This window comes from Gopherus evgoodei, chromosome 8 (genome assembly GCF_007399415.2).
Source record: "Gopherus evgoodei ecotype Sinaloan lineage chromosome 8, rGopEvg1_v1.p, whole genome shotgun sequence".
Taxonomy (NCBI): domain Eukaryota; kingdom Metazoa; phylum Chordata; order Testudines; family Testudinidae; genus Gopherus; species Gopherus evgoodei.
This window is the reverse complement of record NC_044329.1, coordinates 29583804-29606335: the sequence shown is the minus strand read 5'-3', so window position 1 is coordinate 29606335 and position 22532 is coordinate 29583804. Positions and strand designations below refer to the sequence as shown.

General features: G+C 39.4%; 1 protein-coding gene across 1 annotated transcript in view; it reads right to left on the bottom strand.

The window, feature by feature from the left end:
• The window catches only part of WWC1 (WW and C2 domain containing 1), a 144269-nt gene that overhangs the window by 5734 nt on the left and 116003 nt on the right, over positions 1 to 22532 (bottom strand). The window contains exons 12-21 of the mRNA XM_030574090.1: positions 21044 to 21152; positions 20383 to 20463; positions 19237 to 19323; positions 18097 to 18289; positions 16407 to 16559; positions 16007 to 16107; positions 14909 to 15059; positions 12121 to 12285; positions 9112 to 9204; positions 7915 to 8145 (exon numbers count right to left, since the gene is read on the bottom strand). Coding sequence (XP_030429950.1) covers positions 7915 to 8145; positions 9112 to 9204; positions 12121 to 12285; positions 14909 to 15059; positions 16007 to 16107; positions 16407 to 16559; positions 18097 to 18289; positions 19237 to 19323; positions 20383 to 20463; positions 21044 to 21152 — 1364 coding nt within the window. The remainder of the gene's footprint in view (positions 1 to 7914; positions 8146 to 9111; positions 9205 to 12120; positions 12286 to 14908; positions 15060 to 16006; positions 16108 to 16406; positions 16560 to 18096; positions 18290 to 19236; positions 19324 to 20382; positions 20464 to 21043; positions 21153 to 22532) is intronic.

Genomic DNA, 22532 nt, shown 5'->3' with positions numbered 1-22532 from the left:
GGGGATATAAACTAGCTGTTACTAAGGTTCTGTGGTTTTCACACTGGCATGTTTTCTGCATGCTTTTTTTTTTGTAATTGAAACACGCATGTAAAAATGTTAAATAAAGGGCTGTGTCTTCATATAGGCTAGTCATTTGAAGTGTTTATTCCTTTACAAAACAATATAACTTTCACTTGTATTTGTTAAAAAGTAGGCAAAGAAGCAGCTTTCTTATCTCTGATCTACTGTCTTACAGGGGCTGTTTTTGCTGACAGTGGCTTTGCTGCAAAAGCCTGGTTTCAAACTGTCCTTACTAAAAAAAAAAAAAAATGACCAGTGCTAGCCTAAAACCTGGGGGGAAACTTTTTTATCAATATACATTACTTTTATAAACAGATTTTCTGTGTTTTTAACCAATAGTTGTTTCTGCATATTTACATTTCATTAAAACACTTATGCCAATGGGGCTAAATGAAAAAAAAGTTTTTTCAGGTAGCCTGTTTTTCAAAGGGGTCTTCTTTTCTAATCCACTACCTTCAAAAGGCTCTTTCAAGTGGTTCTGACTAAAAACTTGGGGGAAACTTTTTTTTAGTAAGGGTTTTGTGGATTTAGGTCAGGGGTGCTTCTGTATGCTCTTTTTATTGAAACACACCTATAAATAAAGGAATGTGTCTTCAGGTAGGTTTGTTTTTTAATGTGTTTATTTAATAAGTTAAAAAGAGGGGGTTTTAAACATTACTTTAAAAACCACATTTTAAAATTGTTTATAGTATGCGTTATTCAGCTTTTGTTACAGGGTCCTGGTTTAGATAAGAGCAGAGCAGGGCTTTGCTGCAGCTTCACAGTTTTTACTAAAAAACAACCCATGTGAGTCTAAAACCTAGTGAAAAACTTCTTTATCACTATACATTACTCTTATAAACAGGTTTTCTGTGTTTTTAAACCCTGAACTGTTTCTGCATACTTACATTTTATTAAAACACTTATGCCTATGGGGCTAAATAAAAAATGTGTCTTCATATAGGCTTGTCTTTTCAAGTGTTTATACCTTTACAAGCCTTTCACCTCTATATGTTAAAAAAGTGGGAAAAGAAAAACTACTTCTCTCTAATCCAATGGTTAACAAAATAAAGGGTTTGTAAACTGGCTGTTACTAAAAACCTGGGGTTTTAAACCTAGGGTGCTTCTGCCTGCTTTTTTTTATTACAACACACCTGTAAATAAAGGGATGTGCCTTCATATAAGTTTGTCTTTTGAAGTGTTTATCCCTTTGCAAAACTTAATGTAACTTTTACTTGCATTTGTTAAAAAGTTTGGGGAATAAGCAGCTTTCTTATCTCTTATCCACTGGCTCACAGATGCCGTTTTTGCTAACCTTGACTTTGCTACAAAAGCATGCTGTTTCAAATTGTGCTTACTAAAAAATAACCCACATTAGTCTAAAACTTTTGTCACTATACATTACTTTTATAACCCTGGGTTGTTTCTGCATGCTTTTTTTTTTTAATTAAAACACTTATGCCAAGGGGACTAAATAAAGAAATGTGTCTTCAGATAGACTTGTCTTTTCAAGTGTTTATTCCTTTACAAGTGTTTCACCTCTGTTTGTTAAAAAGTGGGAAAAGAAACAAACTACTTCTCTCTAATCCAATGGTTAACAAAGTAAGGGTTTTATAGACTGTCTGTTACTAAAAACCTGGGGTTTTAAACCTGGGGTGCTTCTGCCTGCTCTTTTTTTATTGAAACACTCCTGTAAATAAAGGGCTGTGTCTTAGGTTTGTCTTTTCAAGTAATTATATCTTTGCAAAACTTAATGTAACTTTTACTTGTGTTTGTTAAAAAGCAGGTAGAGACGCAAACTCCTTCTCTGTGATCCACTGACTCACAGAGGCTGCTTGGCTAACAGGAGCTTTGCTGCAAAAGCCTGTTGTTTCATATTGTGTTTACTAAAAAATAACCCGTTAGTCTAAAACCTAGGGGGAAACTTTTAAAAATTGTTTGTTACTAAAAGCTTATGGTTTTAACTTTTATAAAAAACCCTATGTAAAAGGGCTACATGGCAGGAAAAATGCTGGAGGTCTGTTTCTTTAGATAAGAATAAGACAGTTGGGGGAGGGGAGAGGAACAGAGGGAAAAGATGAGGGAGATGGCTCTTGTTTAAAATCTTGGGACTCTAGGATTGGTTCAGGAAAATGAATTCTATGACACTGTTGTAGAACAAACTCTGATTGGTCCGATCCAAAGGTGGTAATAACAAGTTTGAGAGGGTCTGAACCTGGGAAGTTGCCTCATTCTACAGAAAGACTTGAAAGGTAAACATTTTCTCTCTCTCTCTCTCATTCTCATTCTCTCCCTCTCTTTCTGATTCAACCATGTGCTCTCTGTATCTTTGCCCTTTGCAAAGGGGGCTCTGTTTTTTCCCCTTTTTTTGCCCTGTTCTTTCTTTTAACCTCTTTTTTTTCTTAACCTACACTGGTATTGAATAGTTTAAATGCATTTTTGTATTCACTTTTTTATCATGTGCTTACTAAACAGGCTCTGCCTTAGTAAATTCCCTTTTTAAACCTAGTTTTCAATATTAACTTTTTCTTAACCCGCCCTGATGGTTAATACACCTTTTACATTTATCTCAAAATTTTCTATTCTTTAATAGCCTACCAACCTAGGCCTTTACCATCATTTCTCCTTACTCAAACTCACTAAAAATCGCTATTCTTTGAAACTAGACCTTCAAAAACAAAAATCTTTCCATTCTTTCATAACCTGCCCTTTACAAACCTCTCTCCTTACTCAACCACATCCAATAACCTTTTTTTCCCTTTTTCTCTAAACCTTACCCAAAATTTTCTTTTTTCATCTTGAAACTCTCTCACACTATTCTTTCAATCTTTTTCTCTCAATGTACCCAAGCACAAACACACACACACAATTTTTCAAAATGGCTGATGCAACCAAACTTCAGTATAATTGGAAACAGGGTGGGAAGGCGGGACGTAAGCCCTAAATGGGGCATGGAAACCTGACAAAAATGCATGATGATGAATGCTATCGAGCGGTATACTACTCAGGGCTATTCAGTCATTTCTGGAGCTTCCCCCGCCTTATCTATAAATCTCATTCTTTTTGAAGCACTGAGTTTTATTTTTAAACTCTCTAGAGAGAAAGGGAATGCATTTTGAACAGAAAGGCAACTTTCAGAAAGATAAAAAATTGTTTTGTGTGATAATCTTTAGTGTTTCCAGTTTTCATCAGTATCCTTTTCATCACTGCCATCTAACCCACTCCTTGATGGTAGATGCTTTCAGAACTGTCAAATAAAATGCAGTTTTAATAATCTGGAAAAAAAAAGACATTTTCTGTTATGGCCAACTGTGCCTCCTGCATGATTAATATTCCCAAATCATTTCATTGTGACATAAGGTAGGCCACCGAGGATTTCCATTCTAGTGATTTAAAACCAAAACAAATACTTGCTGAAAAGTTTTAGTTAGTGCCTTGTTTCTTTTATACCAAACGTATTCTGAAAGCACGACTGCTAGAAGATGAATATTGAAACTACGAAAACATCGGTCAAGTTGTCTGTCATCTTTCACTATCCTCCTGGTTTAGTTTTCTACAGTCAGCCTAAGTATGACAGAAGCTGTGACCAAGTTCGAAGAAGAATGTGAGGTTTCCTTTTTCTACCAGTTTAATAGCCAGTGTTGCTACTGATTTCTCTCAAAGGAGATTATAGCATTCCCCAGCTTGAATCACAAGATCCATTTATTTGTGCATTTCAAAGACAAATGACAAGTGACAGAGCAATTTGTATTCTAGTGTAAGCTTATTTAGTTTCACTAGATATTTGAAACCAAAGTGACTAGCACTTTGTTTGCTTATGCTTATAACAGAGATCTGAAACTGCAAGGTTAAGCAGAAAACTATAACAAGTTGCCGCTTCTGTTAGGGGTTACACATAGACTCATAGATTTTATTGTCAGAAGGGACTAACATAATCATCTCCTGTAGGTCTCCTGCACATTGCAGGACACCGGACCTCACTCACCCACTCCTGTAATAGACTCATAACCTCTGGCTGAGTTACTCAAGTCCTCAAATCATGATTTAAAGACTTCAAGCTACAGAAAATCCACCATTTATATTAGTTTAAACCTGCAAGTGACCCATGCCCCATGCTGCAGAGGAAGGTGAAAAACCTTGAGGGTCTCTGCCAATCTGATCCAGGGAAAAATTCCTTCCCGACCTCAAATATGGCAATCAGACCCTGAGCATGTGGGCAAGATCCTCTGACCAGACATCTGGGAAAGATTTCTCAGAGCCCTCTTCAGTTAGTGTCCCATCACCAGCCACTGGAGATATTTGCTTCTTGCAGTTGCAAATCAGCTACATGCCATTTTAGGCAGTCTCATCATAGCATCCCCTCCATAAACTTATCAAGCTTAGTACTGAAGCTAGTTAGGTCTAGATGATTAGAAACCTTTTCCAATTTCAAGCCTAAATTTGTTGATGGCCAGTTTATATCCATTTGTTCTTGTGCTCACATTGGCACTTAACTTAAATATTCCTGTTATTCATCCCTCTGATGTCCTTATAAAGAGCAATCATATCTCCCCTCAGCTTTCGTTTGGTTAGGCTAAACAAGCCAAGCTCATAAAGTAGGTTTTCCATTCCTCGCATCATCCTAGTAGCCTCTCTCTGCACTTGTTCCAGTTTTAATTCATCTTTCTTTAACATAGGAGACCAGAATTGCACACAGTAACCAGATGAGATCTCACCAGTGCCTTGTATAATGTTACTAATTGTTCCCTATCTCTACTGGAAATACCTTGCCTGATGCATCCTAAGATTGCATTAGCCTTTTTCATTGCCACATCACACTGGTGGCTCATTGTCATCCTGTGATTAACCAGTACATCCAGGTCTTTCTCCTCCTCTGTCACTTCCAACTGATGCATCCCCAACTTATAGCAAAGATTCTTGTTAGTCCCTACATGCATGACTTTGCACTTTGCACTATTAAATTTAATCACATTTCTATTACTCAAGTTTACAAGATCTTTTTGTACTATATTCTGGTCCTCATCTGTACTGGCCATACCGCCCAACTTTGTGTCATCCACAAATGTTATTAGCACACTGCTACTTTTTGTGCCAAGGTCAATAATAAAAATGTTAAATAAGATTGGTCCCAAGACCAGTCCCTGAGGAACTCCACTAGTAACCTCCCTCTAGCCTGAAGTTCATCTTTCAGTATGACCCATTGTAGTCTCTCCTTTAACCAGTTTCTTTTCCACTTTTCATTTCTCACATTAATCCCCAACTTCTTCAATTTAACTAATAATGTCCCATGTGGAACTGTATCAAATATCTATCTCGATTTCAATAAGGCAAGAGCTCTGACTTTTGCATTAATTACGTATGTTTAACAGCAGAGGACCTTATTCTAAAGCACTTAGGCCTAGTCTACACACAGGTTTTTTTACTAAAACTACTTACAAGTTACGAGTGCAGTTTTCTAGTTGTATGGTTAAAGCAGTAAAGCCTGCATGTAAACTAGCCCTTCCAACAAATAGTACCATGTTCTGCAAGGAGTTCCAATGATACCATAAATAAGTGCAGAAGAATTGGGCCCAGGATAGTCAGCAGAGCTTGTGGATTAAATCCTACAGCATCTTGTAATCATGGGCTTCTAGAACCCTCAGATTTTTCTAGAAGGCTGTTTATAGTACTTTAAACATATTACAGCATTTTATAATCCATCAATACACACAGATTCAGAGAAGGCAAAACAGAATTTAATTTTATTAACCAACATACAGATAATCCAGAAGATCCAATTTTTCCTGAGACATTCTAGTGCCTCCCTCCCTAATGGTCTGGGCACTCCCCCACTAACAAAGGTCACAGCCCCCCCAAAATGTGACCTCAACCTACTCCTCCTTGGTGCATGAAACAGACTTTCCCCACATGCTGCAACTCTTGTGTGTACCTGATAAAGACCTTTTATGAAACATTCAATGGGTACATTAAGTTCCAGATTCTCTCTCATCACGGCTTTGCAGGTCTGCCACTGAGCTTTGAAAAGAATGGAGCTAGACAAAAGAAAGTAGTAGCCAGTAGGTACTATCCTTCTACATGCAGGAACCACTTGGAGTCAATGACTCTGTGACACTGAACTCCATAGTCTTCATACTGATATTATTACGGCATAATTATGATGCATTTTGTACAAGACTGGTCATGTGAGGTGTAATTGGAAAAGTTATGATTTGCTAAATATGATTATTCTATTTGTATGCATGTATCATTTTTGTATCTTAAGTTATAAATATTAACTATGTATCTGTATTTCACATGTAGTCACACCTCAGTGATATCCACTAGGCAAAATGCTTCCAGTCTAGACGGCTGGCTCTGAAAGGCCTATTCAAGGTAATGGGTCATTAGGAAGAACAACAGGCCTTAGGAGAAGCGTATCTCCCATAGGGTGAGCCTTCCTGAGAATGCTCCAGACAGCCTGTAAATAATGGCTACTATGACTCAGCAAGGTATGCAAGGGCATGTGACCAGGCCACATGACACGGAACTACATCTTGGATACCACTGTTTTTCCATAAACTGAGTTTGGGACAAAGGGTTCCCACCATATGCTAAAACTATATAAAGCAGGGAGTGACACCTTCACTCCCCACACAAGAAAACTTCTAGAAACACCTAAGGAACAAAAGACGGAACCAGGGGACATGCTGGTTCCAGGCTAAAGGAATTTCTAGTCTGTGTATGAAAACCTGGGGATCCCAAGCTGTAAAGCAAGTGCATCTTGTAAGCTGAGAATCTGCAGGCCTGCTTCTATCATCAGTCAGGGCGAGAGATTGTTAATTCAAATCCTCTCAATCTACAATGTTAAGCATAGTTTGAATTTTTGTTTATTTACTAGGTAATCTTCTTTGATCTCTTTGCTATCCCTTATATTCACGTAAATCTATCTTTCATAGTTAATAAACTTGGTTTTGCTTTATGTAAACCAGTGAGTCTGAATTAAGTGCTTGGAAATCTTAGCTCAAGGGGCAAAGGCTGTTGCATTTCCTCTCCACATTGAGGCGGGCCACATAGCACGGTTCACGGACAATAGGTGGACCGCAATCATTACTGAATGGTACCTGCAAGAACAAAAAAGACCATCTGGTCGGCCTCCAAGAAGATGGGAAGATGACATTGTTAAATATTTCAGAAGAACATGGAGAAGAAAGGCAAGAATGCAAGAAGAATGGCGGACGTGTTGTGATCGGTGCAGTCTGAACAATAGCTGAAGACCGATTGATCCAGGTGATTGAGGGGGAGGTGAACTGGATAACAAATTCAAACTGGTCAGGGTTTTGACCAGGGCCGGATGGTACAGCTCTGGGGTCCTAGACTGGAGAAGCTGGTGGTTATTTTGGCTGTAGCCTCTCTATTGTTGGTTCGTGCTGTGGCTGGTCAGCTTGTATGTAACTGCAGCTGGGTTTGTCCCTATCTGTGTGAATGGTGGTGGAAGTGTAGGACCAGGAGCGGGTCTGCAGCTTGTCACAGCAACACAATGTGAGAGGGAGCCCAGGCTGGTGAGGGCTCAGTGGTACCCTAGTTCCAGGTGGCACCCCAGGGAGGAACCAGTCACAGACTCCTCCTGCACCTGGCCTTGCATCCAATGACAAGTGACAGTGGAATTCAAATAGTAGGAAAGGGCATTTGCAAGGGCTACAATTCTAATTATTTGTCAGTATGTAAAGTTAATAAAACAGAAGTTTCAGTACAAAGCTCCATCAAATAAGTTTATTTAAAAGGGATAAGATTTGGACGATAGCAGCACTAAAGATTTGAACATTCTGGTATCCAGAAGATTGGGAAAATGTGTTTGACTAAACATATTAACAAAACCCAGTCAGAATTACTTACCCGTTTTTCGACGTGTCTCAGCCAAAGCCGGAATCTCTCATCATCCTTCACCCATTGTGGCAGCTCTTTTTCACCTTGACCTTGAGCTTGTTCTAACTGTTCTTTCAGTTCTTTCAGTACAGAGATCTCTTGCACTAACTGATTGTGCCAGGTCCTTGAAGCCTGCAGGTCTAACTCCAGGTCTAGTGAAGTTCGGATTAGTCGCTCTGCACCAAAGGACTTAACCGAAGGCTGAAACAGAAGGGATTTATGATTGGAATAAAAAGTGTCAAACTGTTCCCATCTGGTCCGAATATGTGCAACATCTCTGGTAATGCTGCTTTTGCAAGGTGGCTGCTCGCCTGAATTTGCAGTTTCACAGTCTAGCAAAGTAAACTTGCCCATGCTGCAGCTTCCATCAACACTGATGGTATCTGAAGTAAGCCAAGGGCTTCTGTACTTAGCTGACAATGGGCTGAAATGAGGAGTGTCTTCCTTACATCAGTACTCAAAATATTATCAATTATCAGAATATTGCAGAAAGCTGCAAGACAACATATTAGCATTGGTTTCACACCACTAGATTTTCTCCTGCCCCCAACGTCAGAAACATTAGTGTTGAGGAGTGCACAACGTGAGTATTTCAATCAGACAATCTGCCTCATGCAAAATGTTTTAGTGGCCTCCCAAGGACAGCAGCCCAATTCCACCCCATTCACATCCTAGTAGAACACACACAATGATGTCATTAATGGGTGTGGAGCTCATTAAGCACTGTTAAATTTCAATGAACATCTGAAAAAGTGATTTTCAATTGCTTACAAATTAGTTATCCCACCAATTCCTTTGGCATGGATATGAGCCAATTAGAGCATATTTTACATGCCACATCTAAAAAATTAGCTATTTTTGAATTCTGTTTGGAAGGAAAATTGTGAGATATAATTTTTCAAAGTAGGAGTTCTAGTAACTCAAGGGAACAGACATTTGTCACCTTTTGACAGACTAGTAAGAACATTTCAGCCCAAATAGAGAATTTTTTTTTAATGCTATGAGCACATGAAGACAGGTGGTTTATATCTGAAATTAATCTGAATTATCTTTGCTAACCCCTTTTAAATAGAATTATCTATTAGTAACTCACAAACCAATACTTTAAGAACATGCTTGTTTTCTTGAATGCCAGCTAAGGGAAAAATTTGTAGATGAAGTTTTTACCCGCTTCATTCTGACACTTCGCCTCTCCATAGCATTCCGAACAAAGGGTGGTTTCTTAGACAGTGTTGAACTGTCACTATCACTGCGATTTAGCTGAAAAAGAGAGAGAAGTAATTGTTACGAAACAAGCACGCAGTGCAAGGCTATTACGAATGAGCCCACAGAGCTGCAGACATTTATAGAAAGCCATGGATTGAGAATTATCTGAGAAAGTCACATGTAACAGTGCAATGAAACCCACCCGATGCCCAAATCTGGCTGTTTTCCATGGCCACTGTCCTTTCCTGGCCTCCTTCCCTCTGCTTTTCAATGCTGCTGTTATAGAAGAGGTTGGAAGATACTATCACTTTCAGTTAGAACTCTGCACAGGTCACACACAGTCCCCTTCCCCTACTCAACATCAATAACTAGGTCAGACAAGAGCCTACAAAATTAAGATGTAATGGACAATGTTGCATTGGCTGGGGATTAAGTCATTTTCATCCGTAACTTCTATGAATTAGCAGAGCATAACATTGGAGAAGGATTAAGTAATCTTTTTTCCCTTTTCAAACAAACTATTTCTATATATGAAACAAACTTAGTGTGTCATGTGTGGATACCATGACTTTTTTCAGGGTTTTTTTTTGCAGCATTTTATATATTTGGGGTCAGATTTTTCCTGGAAACATAGAGCAAGAAACCTCTTTCCTTTGTGCTACTTCCACAGCAGCTGGACACTATCATAATCCAAGCTTAGTGACAATTCTCTTCTTGTGTACCTTTGGGCCAAGCATTCAGGAGAGCAAATGCAGAAATCCAAGGGCTGGAGGAGGAGCAAACATGTGCCTCCTGCATGCTAGGGAGCTCCAGGATATGATGCTTCCACTGGGAAGGTGCAGGTTGGCATCACAAGGTTGTACCTATTATGCACAACTGTGATGTTAAATGTTCCATTTGATATGAGCACTAATTTACTGTACTCCAGGATCTATAGTAAGGTCCAGGTGCCCCTTGGATGCTGAAACCACTGAGCCATGGGCCATGTACTTTCTAGAGCCCTGAAACATGGATATTCTTTGCTATGCCTAAATGCCCTGTTGAGTGTTATTTATTATATGGCTCAATGCTCATAGGCCAAACAGAAGATACAATTCAAAGGTCGAGACTGTCGTGAAGAGAATTAAACTCAGAGCTAAAGCAAAGGTAAAACAGTTTACACCTGCGAGCCTGATTTCATCTGAACTGGATACAGGTTTTTTGAAGTACTGTTTTGGTGCACTCAATGTTAGGCAGCCCTTGATGTTCTACTATAACACCTCAATCTTCAGTTAGACCAGCACATACTTCACAAAAGCAGTTTCCTGACAGTGTTTACTTGTATTCTACATTGATTGAAGCTAAAGGAGTTATTTATAGTGTATCCTGATCTTCAATCCTGGAACTAATTAATTATGAATAAACATTTAATCAAAGAGGTGGCACTGACATCCTCACTCAGTACACAGATTGTTCAATTAGTGTCACACACAGCACAGTGGAGTCTTTCACGCTCCCTCAAAGCTACTAATTGAAGTTAGTCGTCTCTACTTTCTGATTTCCATCACGACCTTTCATTTTAGAGGAGATAAACACTAGTCAGACACTTATAGCATCTCTGTCTGATGATAGCCTTAACATCCATCTTTAAGCAGCATTAAATGCAGCAAGGCTCTTCTGGATACAAAAGGAGACTGAGGATGAAACAAGGTTCTATTCAGAACTGTCACTCCTCATTCTGAGATCTAAGACAAATTACTTAATCTGTCTATGTATATTCCTCACTTGTAAAATTAATTGCCTACCTTGGTAAAACATTGAGATTCTTGGTTGACATATGTGCTATTTTAATTAGTAATTGTTATTTATTTTAACTCACCCAAATTGACCCAGTTCTAGTTTGACATGTTTCATATTTCTGTCTGAAGCCTTCATTCCAACCAGTGGCAAGTCATGGTCCGTGTCAGAGCAATGACTCTGTACCAAATGTTGGCACTAATGCAACTTATTTTGGCAAGAGGAGGGAGAACCAGGAAATGAGATGTGGTGGCAGGCACTTTGGCAGGGGCTTGGTGCCAGAAGAATATTGCAGTGTGCTTTAAGTAAGATGTGCAAGCGGTCTGCAGAGATGGAGGACTGGAGATAGCTGACTCAGTTTCTAATGGCAGAGGAATCTCCCTATGCTGAGTGACAGTTCTAGACTAGGACCATATGTGCAGAGCAGTGGGACTACATCACATGGACATGGGATGACCAGCAGTGGGTCCAGAACTTTGGCACGAGGAATGCCATATTTCTGGAGCTGCATTCTGGTCCTTCACTGCCAGGATACGAGGTCATACCTGTCCAGAGGTGTGTTGTGTTGCTCTTGCCCTCTGGAAGCTGCCTACCCCAGACTATTACAGATCAGTGGCTAATCAAATTGGTATTGACAAGACAACTGCGCTTTCTGTAATGTCAGTTACTAATGTTTGAGCATGATGTCAGAGGTATCATGCTACTAAAGTGACATCTACAAAAGATGGCAAAGTGAGGGTCTGACAACTTGGTTTATTAAAGAACCTTTTCAGGTACTAACACCACTGTTATGGCCAAGTTCTAATCTGGGTAATTATCTTAATCCTACCTAAATTCATGCTAGCATTTTAATTATATTCATTCTCTCTACACTCCCTGCCCTAAGCCACTGTATTGTGCTGCTGTGGTACAACTACTAAAACAGCTGCATTTCAGGAGTGTGTAGTGATTCCACTATCACTTCCCATTGTGAGGTTTACTTAACAGGTGTGAAATGCTCTGTGGTCCTCTGATGTACAATGCAAGAAAGGGTGCGGCACCCTCAACTTCCACTGAAGTTCAAAGTCATTGAGGATGCTATATACTCTCCCAGCTCCGACCATCAGTGCAGTGTATTATCAGATGAACTAAAGATACTGTGCAATCACTAAGGGAAAACATTTACAACCAAGTCTGGGGATGTGGTTTCCTTACCCGGCAGATGTATTGACTCTGTGGTCCTGGCGAAAATGTTTTGGAGCGGATTATGGTGCTACTTCTGACAAACTGAGTTTGTGGTGGGTTAGCTGCTTTCTTCTCTTTTGGACGAACTACAGTAGAAGATTGTGCAAGGCTCTCTGTGTTTGTCTCTTTATCTACCTGAAAGAAACACACTTTAATGAACATAAGAATGGCTATACTGGATCAGACCAATGGTCCATCTAACCCTGTATCCTGTCTTCCAGCAGTGGCAGTGCCAGATGCTTTAAAGAGAATGAACAGAAAAGACCAATCATCAAGTGATCCATTCCTTATTGTTCAGTCCCAGCATCTGGCAATCAGAGCTTAGGGACACCCAGAGCTTAGAGTTGCATCCCTGACCATCTTGACTAACAGCCACTGAAGAACTTATCCTCCATGAACTTACTTGATTCTTTATTTAACCCAGTTATAGTTTTGGCCTTCACAACATCCCCTGGCAATGAGTTTCACAGGTTGACTGTATGTTGTGTGAGTAAATACTTCCTTTCGTTTGTTGTAAACCTGCTGTCTATTATGTGAAAGGGTAAATAACAGTTCCTTATTCACTTTCTCCACACCATTCATGATTTTATAGACCTCTTATCACATCCCCCCTTAGTCGTCTCTTTTCCAAGCTGAACAGTCCCAGTTTCTTTAGTCTCTCCTCATATGGAAGCAGTTCCACATCCTTAATCATTTTATGTTATATTCTTATGTACCTTTTCCATTTCTAATATATCTTTTTTGAGACTGGGTGACCAGAACTAAATGCAGTATTCAAGATGTGGATATATCATGGATTCATATAGTAGCATTATGATATTTACTGTTTTGTTATTTATCCCTGTAACTGCGTCCCCCCACCAACCCATCAATGACAACTGCTTTTGTGTTTCGCCTGAAATCCCACTTCTACTTTCACACACTAAAGAGCAGTTTTTCATGAATTAAACTACAATCTAGAGCAGTGCTTCTCAAAGTCAGTCCACCGCTTGTTCAGGGAAAGCCCCTGGCGGTCCGGTCCGGTCTGTTTACCTACCGTGTCTGCAGATTTGGCCAATCGCAGCTCCCACTGGCTGCGGTTCACTGCTCCAGGCCAATGGGGGCTGCGGAAAGGGCGGCCAGCACATCCCTCAGCCCATGCCACTTCCCACAGCCCTCATTGGCCTGGAGCAGTGAACTGCGGCCAGTGGGAGCCGCGATCAGCCAAATCTGCGGACACAGCAGGTAAACAAACCGGCCTGGACCGCCAGGAGCTTTCCCTAAACAAGCGGCGGCCCGACTTTGAGAAGCACTGATCTAGAGCAGACAAAGTTGTGTCTCTTTCTTGACTCTCCCTATGCAATACGCTGTAGTCCTGCCCTTTCCAAACTTGTGAGTAATTTCTACAACTGTATCATTTCCTATAGATTCAGTTGCAAGTGACCTGTGTAAATCCTGAGTGACTCCACTAACTTTTCAGATTTACACCAATGTAGCAGATTAAAAATCAAGCCTTTAAATTTAGATTATCCATTAAAGACCATCTTTTTGTTACTGCACACCCACAATTGACAGAGACAAGACAATCTGAGCATTAAAACAGGCCCTTGATTAGGTAAATAGGTGGTGATTAGATAGTAATATCATTTAGGATTAATTAGGAGATCCCATGTGCTAATCACGTTGTCTGACAGTGCTAGCTGAAGAATGCTTCCAAGACCAGGGGACACATGGCATTTTGGATTAAATGGTATTTCATAAATGTAGTTTTATTTAAAATTGAGGTTTGACTTTAATGTAACAGAGATCTTAAACTTTGTGTGACTCCCGTAGCTCTGCTTAATTCAACATTGGCCTGGTCATCTTTGCAACAGATAGTACTTAGTCCTACCATGAGTGCAGGGGACTGGACTAGATGATCTCTCCAGGTCCCTTCCAGTCCTACGATTCTATGATTAACACAGGGCCCGCAAAAAAAACTTATCACAAGTGAGTAAGACAAAGGGAAAAAAATGAGATCAAGAAATATGAAGATGTTCCACTCAGAATTATTTTTAGCTCTTTTTAAATCCTAAAACTTCAAAGCAGCAGTAGAAAGATACAAGCAATTCAGACTATGACAAGTATGTAGTCCAAAACAAAACATTAGACGGCTATATGTTGGAAGCTGTGCCAGCAAATTTTCCTCCAAAAATGCAAATTCATGGGCTTTCACCTCAAAATGAATTTGTTGCAAATGTACACCCTGTTGCAACAAAAGCCTCCTGTATTTGCATGAGTAAATCAGGTAACTGAACAGGGAAGCATCTGAATGACCTGATTTGCTTATGCACATGCAGGAGGTTGTTGGTAAATGCAGGGCTGAATGGCCATAATATATATGTACATGCACTTTTGCAGATGAACACATTAACATTAGCTTTATTAAGTCTGCTTTTCATTTGATAGGCCTGTGGTAAGTTGTTTGGGCTATAGTGATTAGAACAAAAATAATATAAAAGGAAACGTTTCCAAACTGAAGTGCATCACCTTCCCCACAACCTTCATCCCACAGTATAATTACTCCACCAAGCCTCTTATTTCCCATGAAGTGCTGCTTGCTGTGATTTTATAAGAAATAGAAAAACACTCCATGTAATTTTCCAAGAAACCAAAAAGCAGAAGGAATTGCATTAAGTCCAGCAATTAGGGTTGATCATAATAGTGAACAATGTAGTGCTTAACTAATCTTACTAAATATCAGGCTTATGGAAGCGACAACATTTACTCTGGGCTTTACCTTTACTGCTATCGACTCTGCATGCACTTGCGATTCTGGATTCTCTTCCACCTCCCAGAGTGTTTTTCCATCATAGAATTCTTCCTCCTCTTCTGCTTCATTGTCACTGTTCCCATCCTGCTCTTCTTGCTCAGCAACCTCCTCATCTTGCCTGTCATATAAACTGCTTCTGTTACTGGGCTGGACCCACTTGGGACTATACCCCCATAGCATCCTTGATGCTGGCTGGTGTCCTAAGTATGCTGATCAAAAAGCACCTCTAGTGCTGCCAGTTGTACCAGATCCCTCATGATGTTCCATGGAACAAGGGAATAAAAAAGTACACCGGTTGGAGTGGAAGAACTAGCAGTGAAACAGTTAAAGGCAATTTTCTCATCTTTCATTCTACGATAAGGTGATGACTATGGTTGAATACATTTGCATCAGTTTCTGCCACAAGCTGTATACTGGGTCTTGTGCATTTGGGTTTGACTTAGTGCTGCTGGGCCAACTGTATGGTGGGTTTAGGAGGCTGACTTGGGGATTCCCCCAAACGGAGGTACTCTCAGTGTGAAAGCTAGAACTATGTTAAACAACATGTTCTTGAGAATCTTTTGGCAAACCTGAGTGCAAATATGTATTTTGATAGCTTCCCCACCAAGGTTTGTGCTAAGTTTTGCTTTTAATTTTGTGGTTGGTTTGAACCTAACACTCAGTGAAATGTGGGACTGACCATGTAATTCACAGCCAGTTAAAGAGCTCATGCAAATTCCTATGAACTGAAGGTATGGTATTTCACAGGTCCATCAAGCACTGTGTACCACGGATTAATATATTTTATCTCTTCCAATTTTAACTTTTACTAGCTCCAGTCTCAATTCTCAGGCACATGCTCTTCTGTTGCTATGGATGTAGAAAAAGATGCCAGCAATGATCTTCTGCAAAGTTCAAGAACTTTGATCAGCTACTAGACACATTTCAATATTAAACGATTGCACCTTTGTCTGCATATTATCACATTAAACTTTGACTCATTGACATCCTCATCTGAAACACTATGTCAAACCCATAGAACCCACACACTCTTACACTATGATAAGCAAATAGGATGCCACCTACCAATTCTCTCCACTAGTTAAAGTGCTTCTGCTTTCTTCCAGCTTCTTCTCTACTGCTTCCAGTTCAACAGCAGTCTGTTCCAGCAGTGCAGATACAGAGTCCTGTATAGAAGAAAGGGCTTTATTTAAAGACAGTATTCATTCCTAAACCCTATCAACTATCAGAGTGAGCATTCCATATTACTCACAGTAAACCCGAGAAAAATAGGAAAAGGTCCATCAGTCAGGTAAAAAGTTACATCCTAAATCAAACTTTTAGTTTTATTGACTCATTTAGTATCATAATGACATTTTTTACACATAAGAATGCCATGCAAACACACAACTCCTGATTTCTTTTCAGCAATTTAATATATTATAGAGGACATTTATGCAAGCTTCCGTTTAGCATTCGCCCTTACTGTTTTTTCAACACAGGATACTGCAGAACAAATATCCCCTTGTTTATGTTTTCTGCTTTGCTTCTGAAGATACTTATAACTAAGAAGGTTGTACCAGCGTGTTGACTTCTCTCCAGTTCGACATATTTCAGCCAGGCTAATTTGTGCCCCACCCTGTTGGAACCAAGGGGAAAAAAAGAGTTGTGAGTGCCGTATCAGAAAGAAGTGACTGCAGCAATAAAATGTCAGCAGAAACATGTAACAGCAAAAAACAAGGCTTTGGGAGCTGAAGGTTTAGTTATCCCTGAGAAAAACCACCGCCACCACCACTAATCTTCACTCTCTCGCTATTTCAGGCATCGTCTTGGTGATGACTGTATGATATTAAATTGAACCATATTGTTGGGGGCTTCCAAGGGTCAATATACAAGAAAGATTAACTTCAGCAGCTGCGTGCAAATAAGTGTCAAGAATGATGAACAATTATGTTGTGGCCATAGTAACTTGCAATCACTTTCAGTTAGGAAGAATAAAAGACAACAATTAAAAAAGAGATGGATTCTTTTCTAATTTAAGGAACCTCAGGGGCTCATCAAATTGCTCTTTCAGATATAGGTGCTTGCGATTGATCATTTAAAAAGGTTCTGCTTGGTTTTGTGTCCACTCAGCCTGGATCCACTGTGAACCCTCATTTTGTCTTGTTTTACTACATCATAGCATATGCACAATATATTGCAATTCTGTTACAATTTTTATGGCCTGTGCTTGAGCAGACACTACTAATGAGCTTAGTACAGTTAATTTTATATTGCACAGATTTCCGGCAATTAAATTCAGCCCAATCTGGAGTTTACCGAGGCAATAAGCACGTAGAAGCATGTGGGCTACCAGATGGGAAATCAGTTTGGAATACAGCTGCTTCTTGCTGTTTTTTAAGCCCAAGTGTGGTTTGCAGGTTAAGGCAGCAAAGCAGGAACACCATAAAAGTGTGCTGGGATTCCCAACCAAAGTTTATGCAGACAATAGCATCTACTAAGGGAGACATGAAAGACTCCAGAAACATACAAACAGAATTAACTTTCTGTTGCTTTGCAATTACTTAGGCCCCAGCTCTACAAGCCTTACTCATATTAAGTAAAATAACTTACTCCAGAAGCAGTTTAATTAAAATCAACTCCCTTACTAAGGGAATACTGACAATTAAAAAGGATAGTTGAACCCATACCAACAGAGTTCTACGGAAATTACAGGGTTCTTTACAAATTACACTCTTCTATGGAATTTGAGGGAACGATCACATTTCTAAGAGGATTTTGTAAAAATCCTAAAGAATTTAATAAAACTGCCTCCATTATAGAATTCTACAGATTTTTTTTAAAAATCCTCTGCAAAGGAGATCATTCTCTATTACTTTCTACAGAACATTTCCCTAAGGGGTGGGTGCAAACTGTGGTTCACACCCTTAAGTCACAAGGAAAGAGAAGTCTAGTGGTTTGAGGAATTGGGTTTGTAATTCAGATCTTAAGCCACTGTACTTATTGGCATAACTGGGATTCTCCGATATAATGAAAGTCCATCGCTACAGAGTCCTACGGCTAAGGACGATAAGGGAAGCTTGCAAAACTGGCCAAATCTGAGTTTTGAGAACACTAGGTATCTGTCAAATTAAGAAGGGATAGAAAAAAAGATTCACACAGAAATGAATGCTGACCAGGCACTCCTCGAGGTGAGACTTATCCACAGTGCAAACATCAACTCTTAAAGTCTTCTGGTGTAAAGCAGGGTAAGAGATTGGAACCCAGAATATTTCATTGTATACAAGACTATCAGAAGCTTCCATGGGTCTTGTGCGGAACAAACAGCTTGTGCTTTCAGAGCAAGGAAGAACAGCCACACGAATGTTCCTATTGAAAAATATTTTAATTAGTGCCATATTAACTTGCTGTAAGCATCTGTTATGAGATTACCATAAATCACAAAACACTATTATTTCCCCACTCCATCATGAGAGCATCTATCATAGTCAGACTTTCCTCTTTGGAATATTAATAACGAGTAACTTTTAGGGCACATAAGTTGTTAAAAACAAACATGAAATGTATTATAATTTTAGGACAAGTGGAGTTATGTACCTAAAAACAGGATCTAGAATCTTCTGAAAGTCACTGACTAGTCACTGACATTTAGATGAGAGAAAAAAACATGAAGAGATGGAATTAAAATGGACAAAGCTAGGAAGCTCAAATGCCCTGGAGAGAACTTCTGAAGTGTTTGAGTTTTGTAACACTGTACTTACGATACTCAAAAAATTAATTGCCAATGGGAAAAAAATCTGCACCAAAAATGTGGTATTTCAAGGGCTGGAAACACTGCCAAATAGCTGCTGGCTCACCATACATGGCATTCATAGCACTTTTGATGTGAAAGCAACATCTTCCATTTATTTTGTTGGCAGCACTGAATGTGATCTACTGAGTTAATGCTTAATTTTTCATTTAAATGGGACTGGCAAACCATGAAAGTCCACATATCTGGACTCTGCACACTCTCTGCTCACTTGTACTGAGCAATCAGCCACAGCTGACAATCTTGCCTGTTAAATGTTAATTCCATAAAAGTTTTGCTAACAAAAGGAAAAAAATGAATCTAAAGATTATTGCAGGAAGAAGTTCATCTTCATTTCCATACATGGATGTATGAGCTCACAACTGATGGTAAATGTAGGATAAATAATGGGATGTGCTTAGAGGGCTACATGCATTATATAAAATGGAAAAATAAAATAAGATGTGTGAGATCCCGGTTGAAGTCTATTACAACCATTTCTGCAATGTTTATTTAATCTACTTACACTTTCTGATCTTGCTGTAACATTAGAGCAGGAACGTTATTCAGCTGCATGACTAATATTGCGAATTGTTTATTTTTGTCATCATACCTGAATTAATTGGAAAAAATTTGAGAAGACATATTAGCAACAACAAAACTGCCTTAGACACAATGAAAAACTGTTCTGTTTTCAAGACACCTTCAGATTTGCTGATTTGACATTTACTGCACTAAGATATTTGAAATCTGACATGAAAACTACACCATGGGAGTCTAAAAATTATTTTCTGATAGCTTGTTACGTATAATTCAATCAATCACATTTTAGTTATGTATAAAATTTTTGTATAACAACCAGTGGACATATACTGGTTTAAGGCATTCAGATAAGGTGTACTATAAATTTGAACCAAGGCATTAGAGTATTTTTACCTGTTATTCAGGTAAATAGCTGAATTCCAAAAAAGATTTTGATATTTAGAATCATATCTAGGTAAAAATAGCATCGTAGAAGAAAATCAATTATATTTAAGAATGCCCAGTGGTTCAGGCATTTTTATGCTGAAGAAGTTAGGAGTAAACAATCCAGAACATCAGTAACAAAACAAAATCGAGTGGTCTTATGCTAGTTATTTTTTCAGAGCTGTTTCTGGTGCGGCCCCCCCAGTCATTTGAGGAAGGCCCTCTATATCCAGCCCATCATGTTGCCAACCCCTCTTGCTGCTCTTATCATACAGACGGGATAGCCAATTTAGCCTGGCATTTATTATTAGGGTTAATAGCCACCCTATTAGTTGGTCAGCAGGGGATGGAGAAACCCAGCAAGATGATTTCCAGAGACCAAATCCTGTTTTTTCCATGATGCATCTAGTCTACTGAGGCCACAAACAAAAGGTCTCCGTTCTCTCATTGCTGATTTATCCTGGTGAACATAACACCAATAGATTTCCACTGGTATGAGTGAGAGCAAAACCAGGCCCAGAGTGTCCAGGTAACAAGGTGATAATCACACTTTATAGCATACATTAAGCAAGATTAGTCCAATAACAAGGAAATAAAGATATTGGAAGGAAAAGGATATAGAGAGCATGCAAGTCTTATGAGAACAAGATATATCAAGAACTATTAAGATCAGAGTCTCAAAAACAACAGAAGCCACCCAGCTTACTTCATAGCAATTTGCACTTTGGCAGTTCCAGCTGCTTCTGTATGATCACTGTCAAACATTATCATTTCTGACACACAGAGTCTGAAAGAAATCAAAGACAATTAAGGGCCTGTGGAATTTCAGTAAGACACAGTTAATTTAGGAGGCACAGCCTTTTCTCCTCTCCACACAAATTTTTGAGGGAACTGGGCATACACCTGTTAAGGGATTTTGCTTTCTCTTAGGATTTCTTTAAGTGTGCATATTAGAGATACATATTTACAGTGAGTTACATGTCTCCCCTCTGCTACCAGCAAAAATGTGAGATAGGAGGCAAGACAAACTCAAGGGGTGAAAGCTATATTGGAAATGCCGCCTGGCCTCATTCTCTGAAGTGGCTGAACCTTTTTGGCTGAAGTTTTCCAGATAAATTCAGCCTGAGGCAGACACCTGGTAGGAAATATTTCAGCCCAAACAGTCATGTTTGGCAAAATTATGACCTTTTCAGTTATGTGATGGAAAATATCAGGTAACCTTAACAGGCAGTGCTGCCTGCCCTACCTATCATATCTACAGAAATTTGGTAAAATCCCAGAGTCTATATCTTAACCAAATTGCAAAAAGGTAATGCTGGCTTGATATCTGAATCATGAGCTTCTTACTAAACAAATCTGCAGTATACCTTTGTACAGCTGCCTCATACACCCCACTGTCTCCAGCAACAGATTCATCTGACACTGCAGCTGACACACATGCCACCTTCAGTGTGGCCCCTCCAGCTGAATTTACACCTATGACAAAATGAAGGGAGGAAAAACAAAGGTGTTAATGAAAAAGAGCTGGGTGCATCTGCAACTGTAGTTTTCAAGGCAAGTGTCTTTCTTTCGCTCATGTGTCAAGTGATAATAGGCTTCTGACTCTAGATGGAACTACTCTTTAGCTGGTGTGAAATTAGTCCTGGTGGACAGGGCCACACTGACAGACTTGGTGGCTGAAAAGCTTCTCTTTAACCTAAGACAGCAGAAGGAAGAGTAGTATCTTTATTTCCATCCATGGGTGTATGAGCTCACAGCAGACACTGCATAGACAGCAGCAGGACAAGCCTCTTCACATAGCCTGAAGAGTGCCTCAATTCGAACCACCAAAACCTATAGAGAAAAATATAAAACCTAGAAAGAATGGTTGAGGAATGTGGTAGGATATGAATTTTATCTGCTATAGCTGTACATCGAATTTAGATCTGTCTCTTAACTTTAGCTACCCAAAGTGTACTCTAGGCTATTTTTGGAAGGGAAGGGGAAAGGTTTTGCTCTGTAGGTTTCAGAAAATCTGCGTGCACATTGTACTAGTGTTACCTTGAGAGCAGCAGCCTTGGCAGGGATTCCAGGACCACTAGGCAAAAAGTTGGATGTAACTTTCCATCAGTGTGCTTTTTTTAACAGCCCCCCATTCCTCAAACCTAGCAAAGCATGTACTCCATTAAGGTTTACCATTTTGGCTGTAGTCCTGTTTAAAGAGTGTAGTTTGATTTTCCCTCTTGTAAAATAGATCATAAAACAAATTATTTCCTCACTCTCCTCTGACTCAAACTGTTGAAAAAGAGTTTTGTTCAAACTTCTGCACACTCATATAAAAGTCACTTCCAGCTAGGGACCAATCTTGAAAATTTCAGTCCAAAAGGTGAATGCTACAGATGAAAGCAGGGGCTTAGAAATTATTTTACAGTTAACTGAAGATGGCACTACAGGCAACTCCTATAATTGCTGATTAATTTTGCAAAGATTCGGCTCAGAGGTGGCAGCGTGAACTAGTATCAATGTTATTTTTATAATATGCTGCGGGGGAATATTTTCCTTTGCATTCCTGTACAGAACTGTCAGTGAGAGAAGTAATCTAAGCTTTCCCCCTTAGAACATAAAAACAGGCTAGCAAGCATTCATGGTGTAGTAGTCATTAAACAAGGCAGATGATGAAGACAGGGCTAAAAATGACATTTACAATCCTATTTATTTTTTCTTGTGCTGTCTTAGCAGACTTACTCCTGCTGTATTCCCACTGAAATCCATGGGACTACTGTAGGTATCAAAGCAAGCCCTATATTTATGGTTCAGATATAAGGGATGGCATGATTAATCTCTGTGTTTCTTTCCTTATTACCATGGCATAGCCTT